Genomic DNA, 21,629 nt, shown 5'->3' with positions numbered 1-21,629 from the left:
CCAACTCTGTCTCTTGGGTTGATCCGAGTGGTTTCAAAGTGTCCTGTAACTTCCAAAGTGGATCATGTACCTGTCTTAGCCACTGAGCAAAAAAGCATATACTGGCACAGCAAGTATAAAAGGGACCGGTGTTAAGCTATTAATAATTCATAAACCACCCTGGCATGCCCTAATCAGCTGTCATTACTTGTATGAACAAACATACCTAACAGGCAAACACAAAAGCCCAAAGACCTTATCAGTTTTTTTAAAACTCCTAAATCAAAGGTGATAAACTAGAATCACTAAATAAGACTAATTAAACAAGAGAGAATTCACCCGGGCATAACTTGGAGAAAATGAATCCCTGAGAGGCCTCTTAATCAATACACGGGGCTCCTCAGTGAAAGTTAATAAGACAAGTTAGATAGGTGCCTTCAAAGGTAGGAAAATGATCTCCAGGTAAAAACTATAATTAGTTAAATACAAATGTGAAGAAGAACTTCTGCAGTGTAGTTTAGAAGTTAATGCTGAGTGTAACACAAACAAAAACAGACTCTGGAATCAGATTTAGTCTGAAGATGGCATGTATTCAGGAACAGACCGAATTTGGAGAAACAAACAACTTGAATAAGAGCAATGAATGTGAGAACAGCTTTAGTCATCAATCCCACCTCACTAAACATGAGAAAACTAGTGCTAGACGAAAATCCTATCAGTGTCCCGAATGCCAGAAAGGCTTCAGTCACAAATCCAACCTTACGATACATGAAAGAATCCACACTGGGCGTAAACAGTATCAGTGCTCCGTGTGCCAAAAAAGCTTCAGTTTTAGTGCCAGTCTGATTCAACATCAGGAAACTCACACTGGCCAAAAACCTTATCAGTGCTCTGAATGCTTGAAAAGCTTTACTCGTAAATCCAGCCTTACTGAACATGAAAGAACCCACACTGGGTATAAACTGTATCAGTGTTCTGAATGCCAAATAAGTTTCTATCACAAATCCAGTTTAACTGAACATCAGAGTATCCATACTGGCATCAAACCGTATCAATGTTCTGAATGCCACAAAAGCTTCAGACTGAAAAAGACTCGCACTAGACATGAGAGAACTCACACGGGGGACAAACCTTATCAGTGCTCTGAATGCTGGAAAAGCTTCAGTCAGGAATCCATCCTTACTGTACATGAAAGAACACACACTGGGCATAAACCGTATCAGTGCTCTGAATGCCCAAAAAGTTTCTCTCAGAAATCCGCTTTTACTGTACATCAGAGAATCCATACTGGGCTCAAACCATATCAGTGCTCTGAATGCTTTAAAAGCTTCAGTAGCAAATTCAATCTCACTTTACATGAGAGAACCCACACTGGGCATAAACCGTATCAGTGCTCTGAATGCCAAAAAAGTTTCTTCACAAATCCGCTTTAACTGTACATCAGAGAATCCATACTGGCCTCAAACCGTATCAGTGCTCTGAATGCTCTAAAAGCTTCATTCGCAAATCTAGTGTCGCTAGACATGCAAGAACCCACACTGGGCATAAACCGTATCAGTGCTCTGAATGCCAAAAAAGTTTCTGTCACAAACCCGCTTTAACTGTACATCAGAGAATCCATACTGGCCTCAAACCGTATCAGTGCTCTGAATGCTGTAAAAGCTTCAGTAGCAAATCCGCTCTCACTTTTCATGAAAGAACTCACACCGGACAAAAACCTTATCAGTGCTCTGAATGCTGTAAAAGCTTCAGTTGCAAATCCACTCTCACTTTACATGAAAGAACTCACACTGGACAAAAACCTTATCAGTGCTCTGAATGCTGGAAATGGTTCAGTCAGAAATCCAGCCTTACTGCACATGAAAGTACCCACACTGGGCATAACCTGTATCAGTGCTCTGAATGCCAGAAAAGCTTCCGACTGAAAAGGAATCTCACTAGACATGAAAGAACTCATACTGGGGAAAGACCTTATTAGATCTCTGAATACTGGAAAAGTTTCAGTTGGAATCTGGACTCACTCAATTTGGGAGAACTTACCTGTAAAAACCTTGTCTTTGGTCTAAATGCCTGGGAAGCGTCTGCTGGAGATTCAGTTTCATTCAACAAGAGGGAACCCACAATGAGAAAGAAAATGATCCGTGCTCTCAATGTGACAAAAACTTCAGTTGTAAATGTAACCTTTCTACGTAAGAGAGACAATGTGGTAGAATAAAAGGTGCTCACTGTAAACACTGAGGAGGAGCTTTCAGCATCAAAAAACATTTACATGAAGCAGCTACAAAGACTCCACTCTATTGATTGTTCTACAAACTGTCTACTGAGAAAAGCACACAGCGAGGGATGGAAATGCTTGAATTAAAATCATTCCTAAGCCACTATTTGGGGCATCATTCCATTCAGTGTGTTTTCCTCCCTGAGTGTTTATATGCAGAGCTCTGACCCACAAAGGCCATTCAATCCTGAACTTTGAGGCCACGCTGCTAGGATCAGGAATGCTTGCAACATCAAACTGTTTGCAGCCATAATGACCCTCACCAGGGGTCTGCAGCAGGAGTCCCTTTGTCTTAGGTCTCTATGGAACCAACATCTGTTCTGTGCCACGGAGGGCTGATCATTGAGAAAAACTAACAGTGATGGAAGGACTGGTCGTTTTTCTCGGCAACATCTCACCACATTATTCTCTAGTCTCCGTGCCACTAAAGACAAGGCCAACCATATGCAAACCATTCTTGGCCCCACCCTAAATTGTTCTAATGACTTCTGTTCCAATAGGACACAGCCTCATATTACAAAGATCCACTTTAGCGGCCTTTTTCAATGTTCTTTTTTGCTACAAATGGAACCTGCTTCTCATCTGCTGAGGACAGTTTCACAGCTTTAGAATCACATCAGATACATCCAAAAAAGTCTCACAGATAATCAGGCCTATTCATAAACTACTATAGGACGACTAAAGTACAACAAAATGTGATTCACAAACTATGTGCAGTCGTTCTGCCTCTCCTGTCTTTTTCTTTGTGGAGTTGTCTGCCTCGACTGCAGAGTTTCCGCACAAGTTAGTATAGTTTTAGTAGTAAATGTGGGAGTGATAGAGGGAAGTGGCTGTAAAATGTGAAATACTAAAGGGGAGGGGTAAGGCAGGGGTAAAGAGGAGTATAGGGAGGGGGTTAGGAGTATGCCCATTTCTATTTACGAACCATACTTTTAAAGTCAATACAGCCATAATGTACCTAAAGAGTCGTAAATGTACTCCTGCTCAGAGCCAGAGTAAGTCCAATATCACACATAGCCATCCACTGGAACTGCAACTAGTTAAAAATTAAAAATTAAAAATTCAATGGCAAAAAATATCTCAAAAGTAAACTTTTGATTATTTTAATAAAAATGTGTTATTTAATTTAAACACTGATATAACAATCATTTTTAGTAAGGTATAATTACACTTGTTACAATTATGTCTCTACCTCACAATGAATAATTATAAATACATAATAAAAATGTTACTTACTTTTAATTTAGGCTTTAGAAAAAATACAATGTTATATATATTCAACTTGGGTGAAGCTCTCCCTGTGTACAAAATGTAGGGAACATTTTACAAGTTTATCAAACTTGAAAAAATAAAATATTTGTATGTTAAATATGAATGTAAATTTACTTTATAACAAATACAAATGATGCAACACTATTAACTTGAAATGTAATTCATTTTAAACATCTTTTTTCAAAGGTTTGTATGAAAAATCCCACCTACAGTAAAATCATTCTATTTTTTATGTACTCATAGTTACAAAATTTCCTTTCACAACTCTGTTCAGAGGTGGAACTGCCTTACAAAAAGTTATGGATAGAATTAATTGAAATTATTTATTTAATAGTTTAAAAAAAATATGAATTAAAAGGTCAACATATTTTATCATGCAAAAATTATTTTTAAAATATAGGTAATTTTGTAACATTCTTTTGAATGTATATGCAGTTTTAGAAGGCATTACCAGTGGTCGGTTATGCTGCACTTTCTAATGCTCCATTTATGATTCAGTAAGTTACATTTGTACATTTTGCTCCACATCTATTTAAGGGTGTGCAGACGTGCAAGTCCACACTTTTGAGTAACGTTATCGTAATAGTGAATAGATACAAGTAGCAAAGTTACTCTACGAGCATCCTTGCATGTACAGATTACTCACAGGTGTAAGGTACCTTTGTGAATAGCCTTCGAGGTGTCCAACTCCGCCTGGGTGTGTCATTTTTGTGGTAACTCTAAAGTGGACACGGGCACTTGGGCTGTTATTAGAGTGAATTGGATGATCCTGCGCGAACACCAGAGCACTCGTCCGATGTGTCTGTTTAGCTGGGGAGCGGCAACAAATATCTTGAAGTAATTTTCCTGGATTTGATACATCATTGGGCCTCCTGAGGGCCTCGTGTAGCAGTGATTTATCATTACCGTAGTAGGATCAGGTAATTTCTCTGTGTTGTTAGCCATGTTATCATGATTTGCTTTTGTTTTTCCCTTCTCCTCTTCCTTTTACCTGATTTTGTTGGTTTTACCACAACATTAGCCCAGAAATGTACTTTGCTGTTAATTGGTTCTGAGGTCTTATCCTTTGTGTACATTTTTATACGATGAACAGTTTTTACCCTCGCTGTACGGTTACAATGTAAGCACTGAGAGCCCAAACCCTGAGATTCCTGCACCTTGATCTGCCTTTATTGGTATTCTACCTTTCCACTTGGATAAGTGAGATATGGGTTTGAATCGCTGAACAACCTTTGAACCTGCTGTGATACACCTTGGCGGTTACAAGTTTCATGTTTGAACCGCCAGCGTGAACTCCAGTACGCTGCTTGTCTCACACCGCGCTCCAAGCTTTGTATCATCAACCTTGAACCATCTCCATAACTTGGAAGCTCCGAAGACTTTGCAGCTGTTGTTATTGCCTGAAGTTTCATTGATTTTGATTGCTGTGAATTCAGGTTCAACTGGGAATGTTGCCCTTCAAGCCACTTCTGTGCAGCTCGTCACCTTGTGAGACAGATTCAGCCAAAAGCCTTGCATCAAATTCAAGTGTTGATCATCACCAGGGACTAAACTTACCTTTGACCCCTCAAGCATAGCTAGTGAAGTCAGCTACAATTTTGTATGTGACTTCCTGATCGACTCAGTGGATCAGCTTTTTTTAAAAATTCATTTACTTTTTTGTTTGGTTTTGACAGTTGCTAATTAATAATCGTTAAATCACAGCCCTCCTTTAGATTTTGCTTCTGAATAATTGTTAAATATTCTTTTTTATCTAAACTTGGTTTGAATCTTAAAGTTCCTTGTCTATTTTTAATAAACTGTATTGAAATTTGTGACTTCCACTGTTTTGCTTTTCCTTTGAGCGCGCCTTAGGCCATACTGCTCAAGCCACGTTACCAAAAGCGAGCTAAGAACACTTTAGTAGAAGACACATTTACCTTTGCTGACCAAAGTTTGGGAAAAGCAAAGCAGGCTCACTCCAGGAAGCATACTACTTAGCTGGAAAGGTTACTCTCTTAGGTGGCATCTGCACCAACTGTAGATGCAAAAAGCAAATATTATGAGGGAAGCTGTTGGTATCTATGCCCCCAGAATTTGAGACTGCCACCCTCTCTCAATCAGTTGAAAGAGCTAAAGATGCACCCGTCAGACATTCATGTGTCAGCAACTAAGACTGCTCGTTCCCGTCACACCCACACTGTTACCTGAATCACACTCCTTGTGCAATGTATAAACTATTACATAAACAAGTTGTGTTGTGCTTTGTGAACAGGCTTTCACCCCCTTTTGTATGTAAATGAGTTTCTGTGATCAGACACCCCAGGCTCCCATTTCTTCTAGTGCGGATGATAATGTGAGAACTGTAACAAGATCACAAACAAGGGCTGTATTGAGAAATAATAGGCTTCCAAGTCACACAGTAGTTTGTAATTCTTTATTAGTCTTTTAAATGTCCTTTCCTCTATCCCGTTCCAAGGTAGTGTATAGTTTGCAAAGCACAACTCTCTTGTGGCCCGCTCCCCAGATTAAGTCCATAAGAACAGAAACAGAGTCCAATTTCCTGAAGAAGCGCCAGGGCAGGTAAACTAGAGGGGTCGAGAAGCAGTATAAATGTATTAATAGCATTTTTGCAACTTCCACTCTACCCATGGGTTGATAGTGGCAACGAACCCCAAAATGACAGGGAGCTGCAAACATTGGACATCACCTAAGTTGCCCTCTATAACATCTTCTTCGGTGTAGTAAGTTCACCGCTAAATACCTAAAGAGGTCATGGTGCCACCCCAGTGCTAAATAGGGCAGCACTTCCTGTTCTAAGTTGTGAGTTTGCCCTTGGGATATAAGCTGGATTTGGTCCAATTTAGCCTCAGTCCGGAAGTGCTACCAAAGTCATCTAGAACCTTCATCACCTGCGATGGATACGCATACACATTCCTGAGGTACACAAATGCATCATCAGCATACAGTGATAAGGCCTCTCAATTTGGCTCACTCTGTATACTGATTGCTGGGTCCTGCGAACAAAACAGGCCAGCAAACAGGTCCATGGCTAGGGCAAAAGTAATTGACAGTGGGTATCTTTGCTGCATGCTTAAAAAAAAACTGAGATCTCTGCCTGTCCAGATGCGGGCCAGCGGGTTGGTGTAGAGGAGATTTATCCAATGCAGTATTTCTGCTCCTTGTTTCATGCACATCAGCACTTTCGCTAAGTAAAACTACCCCAGGGTGTCGAAGGCCTTCTCTATATCTAGTGAGAGTGCTCTGTATGGAGGCAATTCATGAAGATTCTCTTCCATCAGCCGCAAGAGGCGTCATAGGTTTAGATACATTTTCCTCCCAGGTACAAAATTATTCTGGTCTTGGTGCCAATGTAAAGAGGCAGGGTAGCAGCCTGTTTGCAAAGACCTTCCTGCGAATCTTGTGGTCGGTGTACCGTGGCCAGTAGGACCGTATCTCCAGGGGTCCCTGTTGGGCTTAGGCAGGACCAATCTCATAGCCTCCCATAGGGATCCCGGCAATGTGCCCTCCTGCCGGGCCTGTTGGTACATTTGGAGAAGCTTTGGAGTGAGGGTTGCTCTGTAGGTGAAGTAAAAGTCTACAGAGAACCCGTCCATCCCAGGAGTTTTGTTGCACGTGATATAGTCAATCATGAAGCCAATTTCCTCAGTGGTCAGGGTTTCATCTGTTGCATGTCCCCGAAGGGGCTTAAGTCTGGGAATCGACAGTCTAGTCAAATACTCATCTAATCGAGGAGCTTGCACTCCCTCCTCGGCCTGGTAGACAGATGTGTGATACTACAGAAAAGCCTGGTTTATATCTGCTTGCACATTCAATATCTCTCCCACCGGGGATCTACTGCCGTTTCTTGGGGTCTTTGGGGTCAACAACCATAGGAGCCTTGCTACTATTTGATAGTGTAGTGTTCCTAGTCTGACCATTGCCTCTCTTTACTCCTTTCGGAGAGGGGTGATTATGTTCTCGTTTCATGCAGCTACCCCACATATATTTCCTTTCCGCTGTTCATATTGTTTGTTCATGGGAGAGGTTCTTGGCTCACAAGGCATGTTTTACACCATGCTACATCTTGATGCACAGGCCTTATGTGACACCCTTAAAGGTATCCCACTCTATCACTGTCGTAGAAGCAGTCCCTTTGTTCTCCTCAAAGATGGCAATATGTGTACTTACAGTATCACAGAAGACTCTGTCCTGCAGGGCCGGAGCATACAGCCTCCTAGTAGGTACTGGTGCATGTCTTCTGCTCCACTGAATCACCGTTTTGAGGTGGTTGTGGTCTGAAAGTGTGTGGCCTAGACATTCAGGTCGCAAGACCAAGGAAGCCACAGAGGGATTGCATAGGAACAAGCCGATTCTGATGTGCAGCTAGTGTACTGTGAGAACTACAAGTACTCTGGGGGTCTCTAGTTGGCAATGGTATTCACCTTTGTCCAAATAGGGACCCTTACTTCTAAGTCAGGATAAGGGGGTTATACTCCTTAATAACCTCTGCTCATCCCCTTGGTAGCTTGGCACGAGCAGACAGGCTTATCTCAGAGGCAGTGTGTTAAGTATTTGTGAATATACACAGTAATACAGTGAAAACACTACAGATGGACACAACACAGGTTGTAAACACAAGACCACAAATGACAAAAATCCACAATACTACACTTAAGATGACTTAAAAGATGATGCAAGTTGCTTAGTTCAAGTTGTTGGTAAATGCAACAAAGTTCTCAACAAAGTACCTGGATGCGATACACAAAGTAAACAAAAGGCTCGTAAAAGGGGAGTTGCGTCGGTTCCGTGATCCGGGGGAACGGTTGTGTCCTGCCTCAATGCTTGCGCAGAGTAGGGGACTCGTCGTGAGCCTTACCAGAGCAAAGGTGATGAGTAGATACTCAGCTTGCGGACCCTTTGCGGTGCGCAAGATGGCGCCTTGATGCGATGATCCGGTTGCGATGCGAGAAGATGGCGCCCTTGATGCGGCGATGGGATGACGATGCGATGACGCCCTGGCAGCCTTGCGACGACTCTGTACTATGGAGCCACGATAGGCCCTGCGACACTCTTCTCCGGTGATGCGATGACGACTCTCTCGATGGTGTCACATTTCTCTGGTGATGCAACAGCAGGCAGCTTTGATGAACACACGCTTCCAGGGAGATCCGACAACGTTTCGCTTCTCCCGCTTTGCGATAATTTCAGCTGCGGCGGCGACACGGTTCATCTTGATGCATCACGCTTCCAGCTTCCAGTGACTGGAGTCAGAATTCCCAGCAAGGAAATTCAGGAGGGAGCTGGAGGTGAAGCCTTTGGTTCCTGAGACTTCAGCAGGAGGCAAGCACAGTTCAAGCCCTTGGAGAATATTCTGTAGATGAAAGTCCTTACAAAGTTCCTTCTCCTTTCCCTCTGCAATGAAGCAACTACTGCAGGCCAACCCAGCAAACAGCACACTGGCAGAGGGGCAATCCAACTCCTGCAGCTTCCTTGGTTCTTCTCCTAGGCAGAACGATTTCTTGTTCCAGAAAAGATCTAATTTCTTGGGATCAGGGTCCCAATATTTATACCCCAGAATCCTTTGTTCTCTGAAGGCAGAGAGGCCTCTGCCTAGTCCAAACCAGTTCCTGAGCAATTTGTTTACATAACTCTCTTCTTCCTTTCACTGTGCAGGGCAGAGACATCAGATGCCCCACAGGAGGTGGAGCCAGCACGGGGGAGGGAAGATACAGCTCTGGAGCACTCTGTTGACATGATTCTTCCTCTCCTTTCACAGTGCAGGCCAGAGACATCAGACAAGCCACAGGAGGTGGAGCCAGCATTGTAGAGGGAAGGCCCAGCCCTATTCAGGTCCCAGGTGCAACTCCTCCCACCCATCTAGATGCAGATCTCTCTATTCACCACCGGGCTGCCCCTGCCTGTCTCCTGGAATTCCCCAGCCTACCACTCACAAACCCAGACAAGGAATACACAACACAGCAGAGGAAGGCTCAAATGGTTAGGCAAGCAAATACCTACTTTCTAAAAGTGGTATTTGCAAACACAGAATATTAAAATAAGCGTTAATTCTTCGAACCTGCAAGGGTTTCTTCGGCGGAGTCCGAATCGGAGAAAACAGAGCTTACCTGGAGGTTTCTTGTGCTGGACGCCGGCCGCAGGTGACGGTGTTTGAGCCACTGATTCCTTCGGCCGCGGAGTGAGTGCGGACTCGGCGCGGTCTCTGGGCGTTGCTCCAGGCTAGTGTGCGGCGCACCTGGAGGCCGTCTCCCAGTTGTGCTGCAGGACTCGGGTCTTCTGCCTCGGTGCCGCCGAGGGGCTCCCGCGGACAAGAGGAGGGAGCAGAAGTGGCTCAAAACTCCTGAGTTGCACAGGTGAGGTGAGGGGAAAGACTGCATAAGTGACAATTCAGTTGTGTATAAATTACATGAATCTGCCCCTGCCTCCGGGACTAAAGTAAACTAAAGGGCAGTCAGATTGATAAAAAATATATATGCACTTTTTGCCGGTATTAAAGAAAAGGAATGTGTCCATGGGCGAGTAGAGCGGAGCGGAGTGCGGCGTGGTGCGGCAGTTGCTAAACGCGTTACAGCTCATCTGAGGTCGTCTGGAGTCGGATGGTTTGTGTGTGGAGCCGGAGGAGAGGAGAGCTTGCAATTAGGCTTGGAAAGCTGTAGTTAAACACACAGTGAGCACTGGAGCATAATAGCACAATAGCGAGTGCATTTATTTCTATTTGTGTGGAAGAAGACGTGTAAGAGCATTGGCTATAAAGTGCTATAAAGTGCTCTGACGCAAACCACTTGAGACATTGTTGGTAACTTCTACGCTGCTGCTGCTGACTGGCTACGAGTTTGCAGACGACAGATCAACAAAGAGATTAACAACCGCCCTCACAGATTTGGGGCTCAGCAGGCGGGCAAACGGCCCCTGGAAGCAGCGGCAGAGGCAGAGCAGTGGGCTAACCACAGCGTGTGGGACTTGGTGTCCCGAAAGTCAGCAGCGCGCATAGCCTAACGGGGGGGGGGCCTGCATATCACTAATATGGCTGCCCGGGGGACATGGAGTAACACAATGGCCAACAGAGGGTTGATTACTGGTACTCTAGACAATTTCATCATCAGAGCAAATTCAGTGATCGACCAGGGTATTATCCTCATGGAGCGTAGAGTGTCCGAGGACCTTGCTATGGCCAAACGCTCATCTATGGGCCACCTTGCAAATGCTCGGACACCCGTGCACGATAACCATGCCAGCACCACCTGCGTTCCAGTCCTGGTACACGCCACATCTCTTCAACTACAAGCTCCCCAACTCCAGAGGCAACAGTGTTCCCAGAGGCTGAATCCCCGCCTACCTCGCCAGAGAAATCATCATATTACCCACCTAGGGGTACTAAAAGAGGGCCAAAACATAGGAGGAAGCGGGCTGCCACCAAAGTGACTTGTCACAGGAATACTAGAACAGTGAAGGGCCGGTCTGGTAGTGCTACATCTTCACAAATCAAGGGAGGTCCTACTTTGAACGACTCAATTGGCCCAGGCACTGACACATCCTTGTCACCTCCAGATACGCAAGGACCCTTGACTCTGGAGCAGGCCCAGTGCACGGGGGAGGTCAAGGGGGAGGATGGTCTCATTCTAGAGAGACTGGGGTCCCTACTAAAGTTAGCGCTTGAACCACTAGATGAGAGACTTGCTTGCATGGAATCTCAGCTCTCCCAGTTACAACAGGCTATGGCGGGGAATGGGGCAAAAAGAAAGAAAAAAATGCAGCCGGTAGATACAGTCCAAACCAGTTCTGTGTCCAATCTTGTTCCTTCTTCCACTGCCGGGCCTCCTAACACTGCTGCCAACTCGACAGCCGTGGTTGCAGGAGTCGGTGCTGGGATTGGACCGGCAGCCAAATCAAGTGCGCCCACCTCAGACCCCGCTGCGAAAGCACCAGAAAGGAGTCAGTCTCTATCTAATCCAACATCTAAAGTTGTAGCAAGAATTGATTTGCCGCCTGAAACCAGCCCGTATGTGGTGGTATTGACAGGTATTCCTGAAATTAGCAACCATGGCCAAGAATCACATACGTCTCTAAAAAAATAAAGTGACCCAATGGCTCAATTACAATAGGCCCCTACCACACAATGTCAAAAGTGAAGTATTGATGGTACGCAGGATAGCTTGGGTGGGACGCAGCAGAAAAACCATCTCAGGCGACTGTGTTCTGGTTAACTTTGGGGACCCGCGCACAGTAGAACACATTTGGAATTGGGCCCACGACAATGCAGACTCAAGGATTAAACCCTATCCTCTGTCCTTCTTCTACCCCAGACCCGCAATGCAAGACTGCACACCGGATTGGTCACTGGTGATGCAAAGGCAGGGCCAAAGGGCCATCAGGGGTGGCCACAGAGACCTAATAACCCATAATTACCCAGCGACCCACAATAGGTTTAGTTCCCTCGAAATAGTAGACTGACTTCATGCGGATAGGGAGCTGAGGGTGGGTAATTTTCAGACTATGGATCTTAAAAAGTCTACTGAAAGTGCAGAGGGGATAGATGGTGGTCCAGGTAGAGTGTTCCCAATTATCCAGACCCGGGCACCGAATATGGTAGAAGGGCCTGTGATACGAGAAAGTGTGGTGCCAGAGCTCCAAGCTCCACCTGACTGTGGGGCACAAACTGTAGGCGCTGCAGTTATAAAAGTAGCCACGACACTGACATCAATTAATATATTATCCTGGAACGTAGCGGGTATTACAAACAAGCTACATTGTACAGAGTGGGGCTCCCTGGTAGACCAGATGGATTTATGTCTGTTCCAGGAAACTTGGGCCAGGGAGGAACACTCTAGAGTGGGATTTGCCACCTTTTATGTACCTGCAAGGTGGGGAGGGAAAGGAAGACCATCTGGGGGGCTGGCTATATGAGTTGCTCCTCACCTGGGTTGTGTGGTGGAAAGCATGCCCACTGATTCAGATGATGTGCAGTGTCTAGTGCTAAAATGGCCCAACGGGTATGGACTGGCGGTTGTGAATGTTTACTCGAGGCCAGTACGGCAGGGCCTTGAGTCCACCACAATCGATGATCTATCCCAATTCCTGAGCACATTGCCAGGGGATTTTAGGCTTTTGGTTGCAGGGGATGTGAACTGTCAATTTGAGTCATTTTTGGAAGTAGCAAAGGTGCCCTTTTGGGAGAGGATGACTACTGGGCGATTCCCCAATGCCAATCCCCTCACCCCAAGGTGTGGTCCCCTTTGGCTACTCAGATCACAGCCCTGGTATTAAACAACTCCCTTAGGGCTTGTAATGGACGCTCAGCGTCCGATAGCCCGTCAGTGTGTACCTACAACAAAAAGGGGCAAGAGTCCCGAATCGACTACATCATGGTGGAAACCCAGATGTGGTCGAAGGTCATTGATTTCAGGGTAGTCGAGAGAGCTGACAGTGACCACAACGCGTTAGGCCTGGAGTTGATATATCCAGGGTAACAAGAAGTAGACTCAGCTAACGCAGGAGAAGATGATGAGGGTACTGGTTTGACTCTATCCAATAACAGGCGCAGGGTAAAGTGGGGTAGAATAGTAGGTTCGGAAGAGAACTTAGCTAAAGTCTATAATATAGTTCTACCACGACTCCTGGAGGTCGAAACCCTAATCTCCCAAGATTCTCACAGGGACATCAATGAAGAACTTAGCTTAATTCATTCAGAATTGGCCAACAACCTGGCTGAAGTTTTCTACCCTCAGGCACCGACAAGAAGGCCCAGACAACCTGCTTCTTCCTGTTATAACTCAGCATGCAGGAAGGCAAAGTGCAATCTTGTTACAGCAATCAAGGCAGGACAAAGTAAAATGGTGATCCGAGATTGTAGATTGAAGTACAAAGAGGTAATGGGGTATGCAAAAAAAGAATGGGATATGGAAAGGTGGTTGGACCTAAAGTTAGCCCTGGACACAAAAGATGCGCGCAGATTTTGGTCACTTGTTAATCATGGCTTGGGTGAACCAAAATCTGTGATAGAACCGAATATTGCAGCATCAGCATGGGAGGCCCACTTTAAAGGTCTATATGGGGGGGGAAGCTGTGATGTCTAGTTTGCCCGACCTACAAGTCTCAGAAGATCAGCAGGAGCCCCTGGAGTTCACCTTGGGGGAGGTGATAAGTGCAATATGCAAACTATCAGCAGGAAAGGCCCCGGGGCTTGATAAATTAAAGGGGGATCTCTTTAGACATCAACCTGAAATCTGGGGCCCCTATCTCCTTGTGGTATTTAACGCCATCTCGAGAGGTATGGAAGTTCCTAGTACTTGGCTGGGGGCAGAGATAGTCCCGATATTTAAGAAGGGGTCACCTCTGCTCCCAGTCAACTACAGGCCAATTAGCTTGATAGATGTACAACAAAAAATATTTGCGAGACTGGTCCTGGACCAATTCTTGACATGGATGGAGGAACACGATGTATTGAGCCCCTTCCAGGCAGGATTCAGAAGGAATACGTCCACTATGGACCAAATTTTCCGACTGATCCTACTGTACTGGAAGACGGTAAAGGTAGAGGGTGGCAGCCTCTACATGGTCTTCGTGGACCTTCGGTCCGCGTTTGACCTAGTTCCTAGGGGGAAATTGTGGGCTGTCCTTCATGATCTGGGCCTTCCACATCAGATTCTAGCACTGCTCATGAGATTACATGAGGGGAACTTTGCCCAGGTCCGTTGTGGCAAGAACGGGATGCTGTCACCAAGGTTCCCCGTTGACAGGGGGGTGAGACAGGGCTGTGTCTTGGCACCGACCCTGTTCTGCCTTTATGTCAACAGGGTAATCTCACATCTGGACAGCGTCCCCGACAATGACGCACCGAGGCTGGCTGGTAGGAGGCTGCCGGCGATCATGTTCGCGGACGACACCCTCCTACTATCCAAATCTCCCATGGGAATTCAGAGGATACTGAATGGTTTTGGGGACTTTTGTCACAGTAGAGGCCTTGAGATCAACGCCGACAAGACAAAATTCATGATTTTTAACCCGCCAGTGTCGACTCGCGCTAATCCATCACTGGGCGATGTATGCCTGGAAAGGGTCTCGACTTTCCAGTACCTGGGTGTTACACTTCATGAAAATCTGTCATGGGGACTGCAAAAGGCAAAATCCCATATGAAACTGTCACAGTTGTCGGGTGCCATCTCAAAGGTTTCCAACTCTTCAAGCTTTAGGCCAATGAGTCCTGCCCTGGAGATTTATAAGGCGCAAGCAAGGGCAGCTGCTCTATATGGAGGTGAGCTGTGGGGCCACTGTGCTGCCCCGGAAATCACAAAAGTTGAGTCCAAATTTGTAAGGCGATTATTATCGCTTCCCCAGAGTACCCCATTAACACCACTGAGGTTAGACTTGGGACTGATGCCCATTGCAGACGAGTTAACAGTAAAACCTCTAAGGTGCTGGCACAGACTATGGACCACTCCAGATCTCATAAATTACAAGGATGAACTCAAACAGATCCTGAGCTTTAACTGTGTGGGCAAAATTCCCTGGCTCGCATTCATCAAGCGTGAGTTTTTAAGTTTAGGACTACAGCCCATGTGGGAAGAGCCAGACAGGGCCTGTGGCAGGATCTCACGGAAAATGTTCACTAAAATCTACAAAGGGCAAAAGCTGGAACTTTTATCTACAGCCCCTAATGCAGGCACCCTCACCAATTCCTTCTTTGAATTAAAAAATTCTTATTATTTCGAGGACTTCATGGATGTTGTCTTCCCGATTTTAGCTCGGAAACTTTTTATCCAATGGCTACATGGCACTTTACCCCTTAAGGCCCTTACATCCAAGTGGACGGCCTCCTCTAATAAGTCTTGCCCGGGCTGCATCTGGGACTTAGAAGATGCACTCCATGTTCTCTTCTTTTGTCCAGCATACACAAAATCAAGAAAATATTGGCTGATACCATTGTGCAGAAACCTGGGTTTTAAACATTGCTTGCATGCTTTTAGAATTGTTAAAACCAGTACACTGAGCCCTATTGTTTTTGCACTTTCTAAATTTCTGCTAGCTATGTGGTGTAAGAGAAATCGATTGCTAGCCTCAAAGCTTATAAACAAATGTGCTGAATCTGATGCTATTTTTAATGAATTTTAATGTGGTATAGTTGAGTGGGTATTTTTGCCTGTACGAAAATATTGTCATGTGTATATAAATGAATTTTAAATGTTACCTGCCCTCCCTTCCCCCTTTCTTCCCCTTTTCCTTTCATTGTGTACTCTTTTATGGCCAAATTTGCCGAAATAAAGAATTTTTGAATTTGAATTTGAATTTACTAAAAGATGTATTTTATTATTCTGAGTTCAGGCATACTAAATTCGAATTTCTACTGTGTTCCCTGAGTCAGTTAGGATTATAAGAGTGTAATATTCTAGCTGCTCATTCTGGCCTATAAGAACAGGTAGCCTTCAATAGTGAAAAACGAAAATGGCTGTAATTCACTATTAGAACATGCTACACCCATCAGAGCATTCCTACCTTATACTTACAATGCACCCTGCCCTTGGGTCTACCATAGGGGTATCTAATATGAAGCAAAGGAAAGGTTTAGCGACTGGCAAGTGGGTGCACTTGGCCAAGTCGACATGGCAGTGCTAGGCTGCACACAGGCCTTGCAATGGGAGGCCGGAGACACACATTACAAGCTGCTTGTGTGGGTGGCACACCAGTGCTGCAAGCCCACCAGCAGCATTTGATTAGCTCTGCAAAAGAAAGACACATAGTCTACCCATTTGGTTCCCTCCAGTTTCTTACAATTCCTGAACCTCTGTCTATAGTGCTCTGGAGTTAACCCATATCTTGTCATCAGTGCTTCCTTTATTTATTTATTTATTAAAAGCATTTATAGAGCGCGAACGAAGGCCCGTGTGCATCTCGGCGCTAAGAGAATATCTGCAGTGTTTAACCATCAAAGGGGAGCTAGAGTTTACAGATTAAAAAGCCAGGTCTTAAGTTGCTTTCGAAAAGACCAAAGTGAGGGGCTTGTTTTAATCGAGTGCGGCAAGGTGTTCCATAGTTTGGGTGCTGCTACAAGAAATCTTCTGTCTCCCCATAAGACAGATTTGGTACGGGGTACCACCAGTTCATGTGAACTGGAGGAGCGTAGTGTTCTAGAGGGACTGTAGGGAATAAGATTTTGAGTAAAAAAGGCTGGTCCCACGTTGCGTAGAGCCTTATACACTATGCAGAGGACCTTAAATTTGATTCTATTTCTAACAGGAAGCCAGTGTAACTTCCTGATAGTTTCTGACGCAGATTGATGTTTGGGGATTCTTCCAAGGAGCCTGGCGGCTGCGTTTTGGATAATTTGCATTTTGTATAGCACTCTTTCTTGGGCACTTAGAAACAGTGCATTACAATAATCTAATGTAGACAATACCAAGGAGCTCACCAAGGTTTTTCCAGCTGTCTCAGGAAGAAATGGCAAGATTTTTTTGATCAGCCGTAGTTTGTGAAAGGCCGAAGAGGAGATCTGATTTGCGTGAGGAAGGAAAGTAAGACGGTTGTCGAACATGACTCCCAGATTCCTCACCTTACTGACCAGAGCTGGTGGATGGCCCAGTGATAGCGGCCACCAAAGGGAGGACCATTCCGGGGTCAAATTTCCGAAAATGATCACTTCCGACTTGTCGGAATTTAATTTCAGACAGTTGGAGGCCATCCAATTCCCTATTGCCAGCATGCCCAGATTAAAGTTATTAGCTATTTTATGCCCATCATTCTTGACGGCGAGGACCAGCTGGGTGTCATCTGCGTAGGATGTAAGGCTCATCCCATGTGCCCGAATGACATTGGCAAGGTCCGACACATAAATGTTAAATAGTGTCGGACTAAGGGATGAGCCTTGAGGGACTCCACATGGCAGTGACAAGGAGGGGGAGCGAAAAGATCCAATAGTAACCACCTGGGACCTGTCCGCCAGAAAGGATGCAAGAAGTTTCTTGGCATTATGTTGAATACCCATGCTTTCGACACGGTCGACCAAGGTGGTATGGTCGACCGTGTCGAAGGCCGCTGATAGGTCAAGCAGTATCAGGACTGCTGTTCCTCCAACATCACGGATAGATCTTATATCGTCCGCCACTTTAACCAAGGCCGTCTCCGTTCCGTGGTATTGGCGAAAGCCAAACTGAGATTCATCCAGTAGATTATGTTCCTCGATGAAGGCTGATAGTTGAAGATTCATAGCTTTTTTGACTATTTTCGCCAAGACTGGGAGACTAGCGATAGGACGATAACTTTTTAGTTATTCCATGTCGAGGTTTGGTTTTTTGAGCAATGGTTTAATAAGGGTCTTTTTTAGGACATCTGGATATGTGCCTGTACTAAACATAGCATTACAGATTGCAGTCATAGCTGGAAGAACCACTTCAATGACCGGCAGCAAGACTTTCAGGGGACATGGGTCTAGTGCAGAGCCCGATTTGATAGATGATATGATGTTCCGGATCTGGGTGCTGGAGACATCTGCAAACTGCGAGAAAATGGGACCAGTGTAGGAGGCGGGTGGTTTAGTGGAGGTATTGGTGTTATTCGCGAAGACCCGATAAATGTCTTCAACTTTACTAAAAAAGAAATTGGATAGATCGTCGCAGAGTGATTGGGAGGGGGGAGGTGTCAGGTTGGGGGAATATCCAGCTAGCTGCTTGGTGGTTTCATATAGTGCTTTATTAGAGTTTTTTACTGATTCAATTCTCTCACAGTAGTACTTTTTCTTCGCCTCACTAATTAAGATTTTATATTTAGCCACTGATTCTTTGTACTTGATTTTAGCTTCTTCTGAATAATCTTTCCGCCAATGCCTCTCTTTGTTCCTACACTATTGTTTGTGGATACGTAACACCTCTGAGTACCAAGGGGCCGACGGGACAGATCTGTTACGAGATCGTTGTTTGACCTGGACCAATTCGGTGGTCGCAGAGCCCACCCACTCATAAAATTGAGTAGTAGCGGTGTTAGGATCAGCTGATAGAAGGGGGGTGGATTCTGTCAGAAGAGTTTCCAAACTGGAACTATCGATATCACCCCACGCCAAATACGGTTGGCGAGGATTGGGGCGTGACTTAGAGGCGGCAGAGTCATGAATAGACAGTGATGCCAGGATGACATGATGATCTGACCAGATAAGGGGAAGGATTTGGGTGACTTGTAAGCCCACCAAATTAGTAAAGATGCCATCCAATATGTGGCCCCCTTCATGCGTAGGTGACTTCACCAGAAGTTGGAGACCGAAGGTAGACATGTCCGCTAGGAAAGTGGCGGTGTCTGAGTTTTCGGGTTTATCAAAGTGAAAATTGAAATCGCCTAGTACAGTGAGGGAGCTGTCAAGTGGGCAGACGCTTCAAGAGTGGACCTAAGGTTAGAAATAAATTCAGTCCTGGACCCCGGTGGACGATAAAGGAGAATGCCTTTAAAGGTATAAGATGGGGTCAACTTGATAGAAAATTGAAGGGTTTCACAGGAGGATAGTGTAATCATGTTAGTCCTTACCGAGAATACATCGCGTGCGATGATGGCAATTCCACCACCTTTTTTACGTTGTCTATCCAATCTATGTGTGGAAAACCCTTTAGGAACAGCAATCCCTAAATCAGGATCGGACGCATTGTCCATCCAGGTTTCTGTCATAAAGAGTAAGTCCAAGTTTTTATCCTCTATCAGATCGAATATGTCCTGTCGGTGTTTACCGAGCGAGCGGACATTGGTGAGGGCAAGTGAGAAGGATTTCAAGGATTTATCCTTGTAACAGGGGGGCAGTTTCGAAACGAGGGGTATGGAAGTTTTGCAGCCTGGGCATAGTGAGACCGGACTTCCGGCAAGGGAATGTGAAGCAAGTGTAAGGCAGGAGTGAAGGACAGGGGGACGCAGCTGAAGGAGCTGGGTTGCTGAGTAGAAGCCTCATAGGGGCAGAGGGTAACGACTAGAGGGGGTGGCCCTCGGCCCGGGCCAGGCGCGGACGGGCGCAGACGGGCTTGCCTTTGGCTGCGCGGTCGGGCGGGTCTATTGTTTATATTCATGGCTGGGTGGGTGGGAGGAGGGTGGGAGGGGCGATGAACTATACCGCCAGCCTTCCCTGCCCAAGATGGCGCCTAAAGTTGCAGAATGAAGTAACCAGCGCCTGGTAACGGCGGCGCTGTGAAATGCCGTACAAATTGGCCTCAGGCGAAGTAATCTCGCACCAAGGTGGGGGCACGAATTTAAAAGCACACTGTTTAAAATATAATACAGATTTTAAAAATGATCGTTAATATTAAAGTCAATAACAACCTCGAGTCTGCAAATTAAACAGGGCACAAGAGAGCACAAGATTCCTCCGGCTTCCGCCTCAGAGGAGAAAACAAACAGATACCTTGGGGGAGTAGACGCCTCGCTCTTAAGTATCCTGGGAGGGCGGGAGGGGCGATGAACTTTACCGCCAGCCTTCCCTGCCCAAGATGGCGCCTAAAGTTGCAGAATGAAGTAACCAGCGCCTGGTAACGGCGGAGCTGTGAAATGCCGTACAAATTGGCCTCAGGCGAAGTAATCTCGCACCAAGGTGGGGGCACGAATTTAAAAGCACACTGTTTAAAATATAATACAGATTTTAAAAATGATTGTTATTATTAAAGTCAATAACAACCTCGAGTCAGCAAATTAAACAGGGCACAAGAGAGCACAAGATTCCTCCGGCTTCCGCCTCAGAGGAGAAAACAAACAGATACCTCGGGGGAGTAGACGCCTCGCCCTTAAGTATCCTGGGAGGGCGGGAGGGGCGATGAACTATACCGCCAGCCTTCCCTGCCCAAGATGGCGCCTAAAGTTGCAGAATGAAGTAACCAGCGCCTGGTAACGGCGGCGCTGTGAAATGCCGTACAAATTGGCCTCAGGCGAAGTAATCTCGCACCAAGGTGGGGGCACAAATTTAAAAGCACACTGTTTAAAATATAATACAGATTTTAAAAATGATCGTTATTATGTGGGCATAAGACATCCTATGAGTACTGGGCAAGTCTAACAAAGTATCCCCTCTTCAGTTAAAAAGCAGCCCCACAACCCCGCTCCCCAATCCTTCTCAGGACCTGGTGGGCCAACATTGCTATCTCATAGGCTGCATACCACTGCCCAATATCTTCATTCTTGTGAAAATCTTTGATGACATTCTTTGGACTATGTACTTTGCCTTCTGAAGCCACAGATGGTGCGCTGCCACCAGTGGAACCAGGGGGCATATTACCAAGCAATAGCGATAATTATCGCTATTGCTTGGTTAGCGTGAAAAATTTACCGCTGAGCTGCGGCGATTTTTACCGCAAATAAATCTTGGTATTACCAAGGTTTATCGCAAATGCGATAAAAATCGCCGCAATGCATGAATATCGCTGAAAAGTCAGCGATATTCATGCATTACCGAGCTAATGCTCTTAGCCATGTTATCCACCTCCCATTGGATAACATGGCTATGAACTGCTCAGGGCAGGTGTTAGCTTTTGGAGATATTCGCGCTTAGCGCGAATATCTCCAAAAGTTGGTAATAGGAGATAGCGATGTTAGCGACTGTTTTCAGTCGCTAACATCTTGGCACGCCCACTTTGCATGTCATTAGTGATAAATATCACTGACATGCAAAGTGGGGCCCAAGATGGTCGCTATCTCCTACTAGCTGTTGCTAACTGGTGTTAGCGACAGCTAGGTAATAGGGAGATAATTTTATCTCCGCTTTCTTGGCTTTTAAAGCCAAAAAAGCGGAGATAAACCCCCTTGATAATATGCCCCTAAGTTCTAAGCCCTTGGCCTTTATTTCTAACTCCCTCAACATTCTCTCATGCTCCATTCTCATTCTCTCTCTTTCCAAAGACAACCTGTTATTCTCTGTTTCCCTCTGACTCCATCTTAAGCTTAGAAAAAAACGCACACCGCTAGCCCCTCCTCCGGGTCGCCCCTAAGCACTCTGGCATGTGCAGTGCCTAAAGTTCGAAGAATTACTGCAAAGTTCTTAAGTGGTTCACCTTTGTAGGTGCAAGTTGATATTTGTTATTCCCCCGATCTCTAGACCCGGGACATGGCCCGGCTTTCGGGATATCTTCCCTCATCAGTAGAGAAAGTCAATAGGGGT

General features: G+C 45.5%; 1 protein-coding gene across 1 annotated transcript in view; it reads left to right on the top strand.

The window, feature by feature from the left end:
* The first annotated feature begins 228 nt into the window (after positions 1-228).
* LOC147738119 (uncharacterized) overlaps positions 229-21,629 on the top strand; it is a 171,358-nt gene continuing 149,957 nt past the window's right edge. The window contains 3 exon segments of the mRNA XM_086925032.1: positions 229-934; positions 1,007-1,363; positions 1,426-1,809. Of these exon segments, the coding sequence (XP_086781158.1) occupies positions 507-934; positions 1,007-1,363; positions 1,426-1,809 (1,169 nt within the window). The 5' untranslated portion in view covers positions 229-506.

This window comes from Lissotriton vulgaris, chromosome 1_1 (assembly GCF_964263255.1).
Source record: "Lissotriton vulgaris chromosome 1_1, aLisVul1.2, whole genome shotgun sequence".
Taxonomy (NCBI): domain Eukaryota; kingdom Metazoa; phylum Chordata; class Amphibia; order Caudata; family Salamandridae; genus Lissotriton; species Lissotriton vulgaris.
This window is presented reverse-complemented; position numbering and strand designations above follow the sequence as displayed.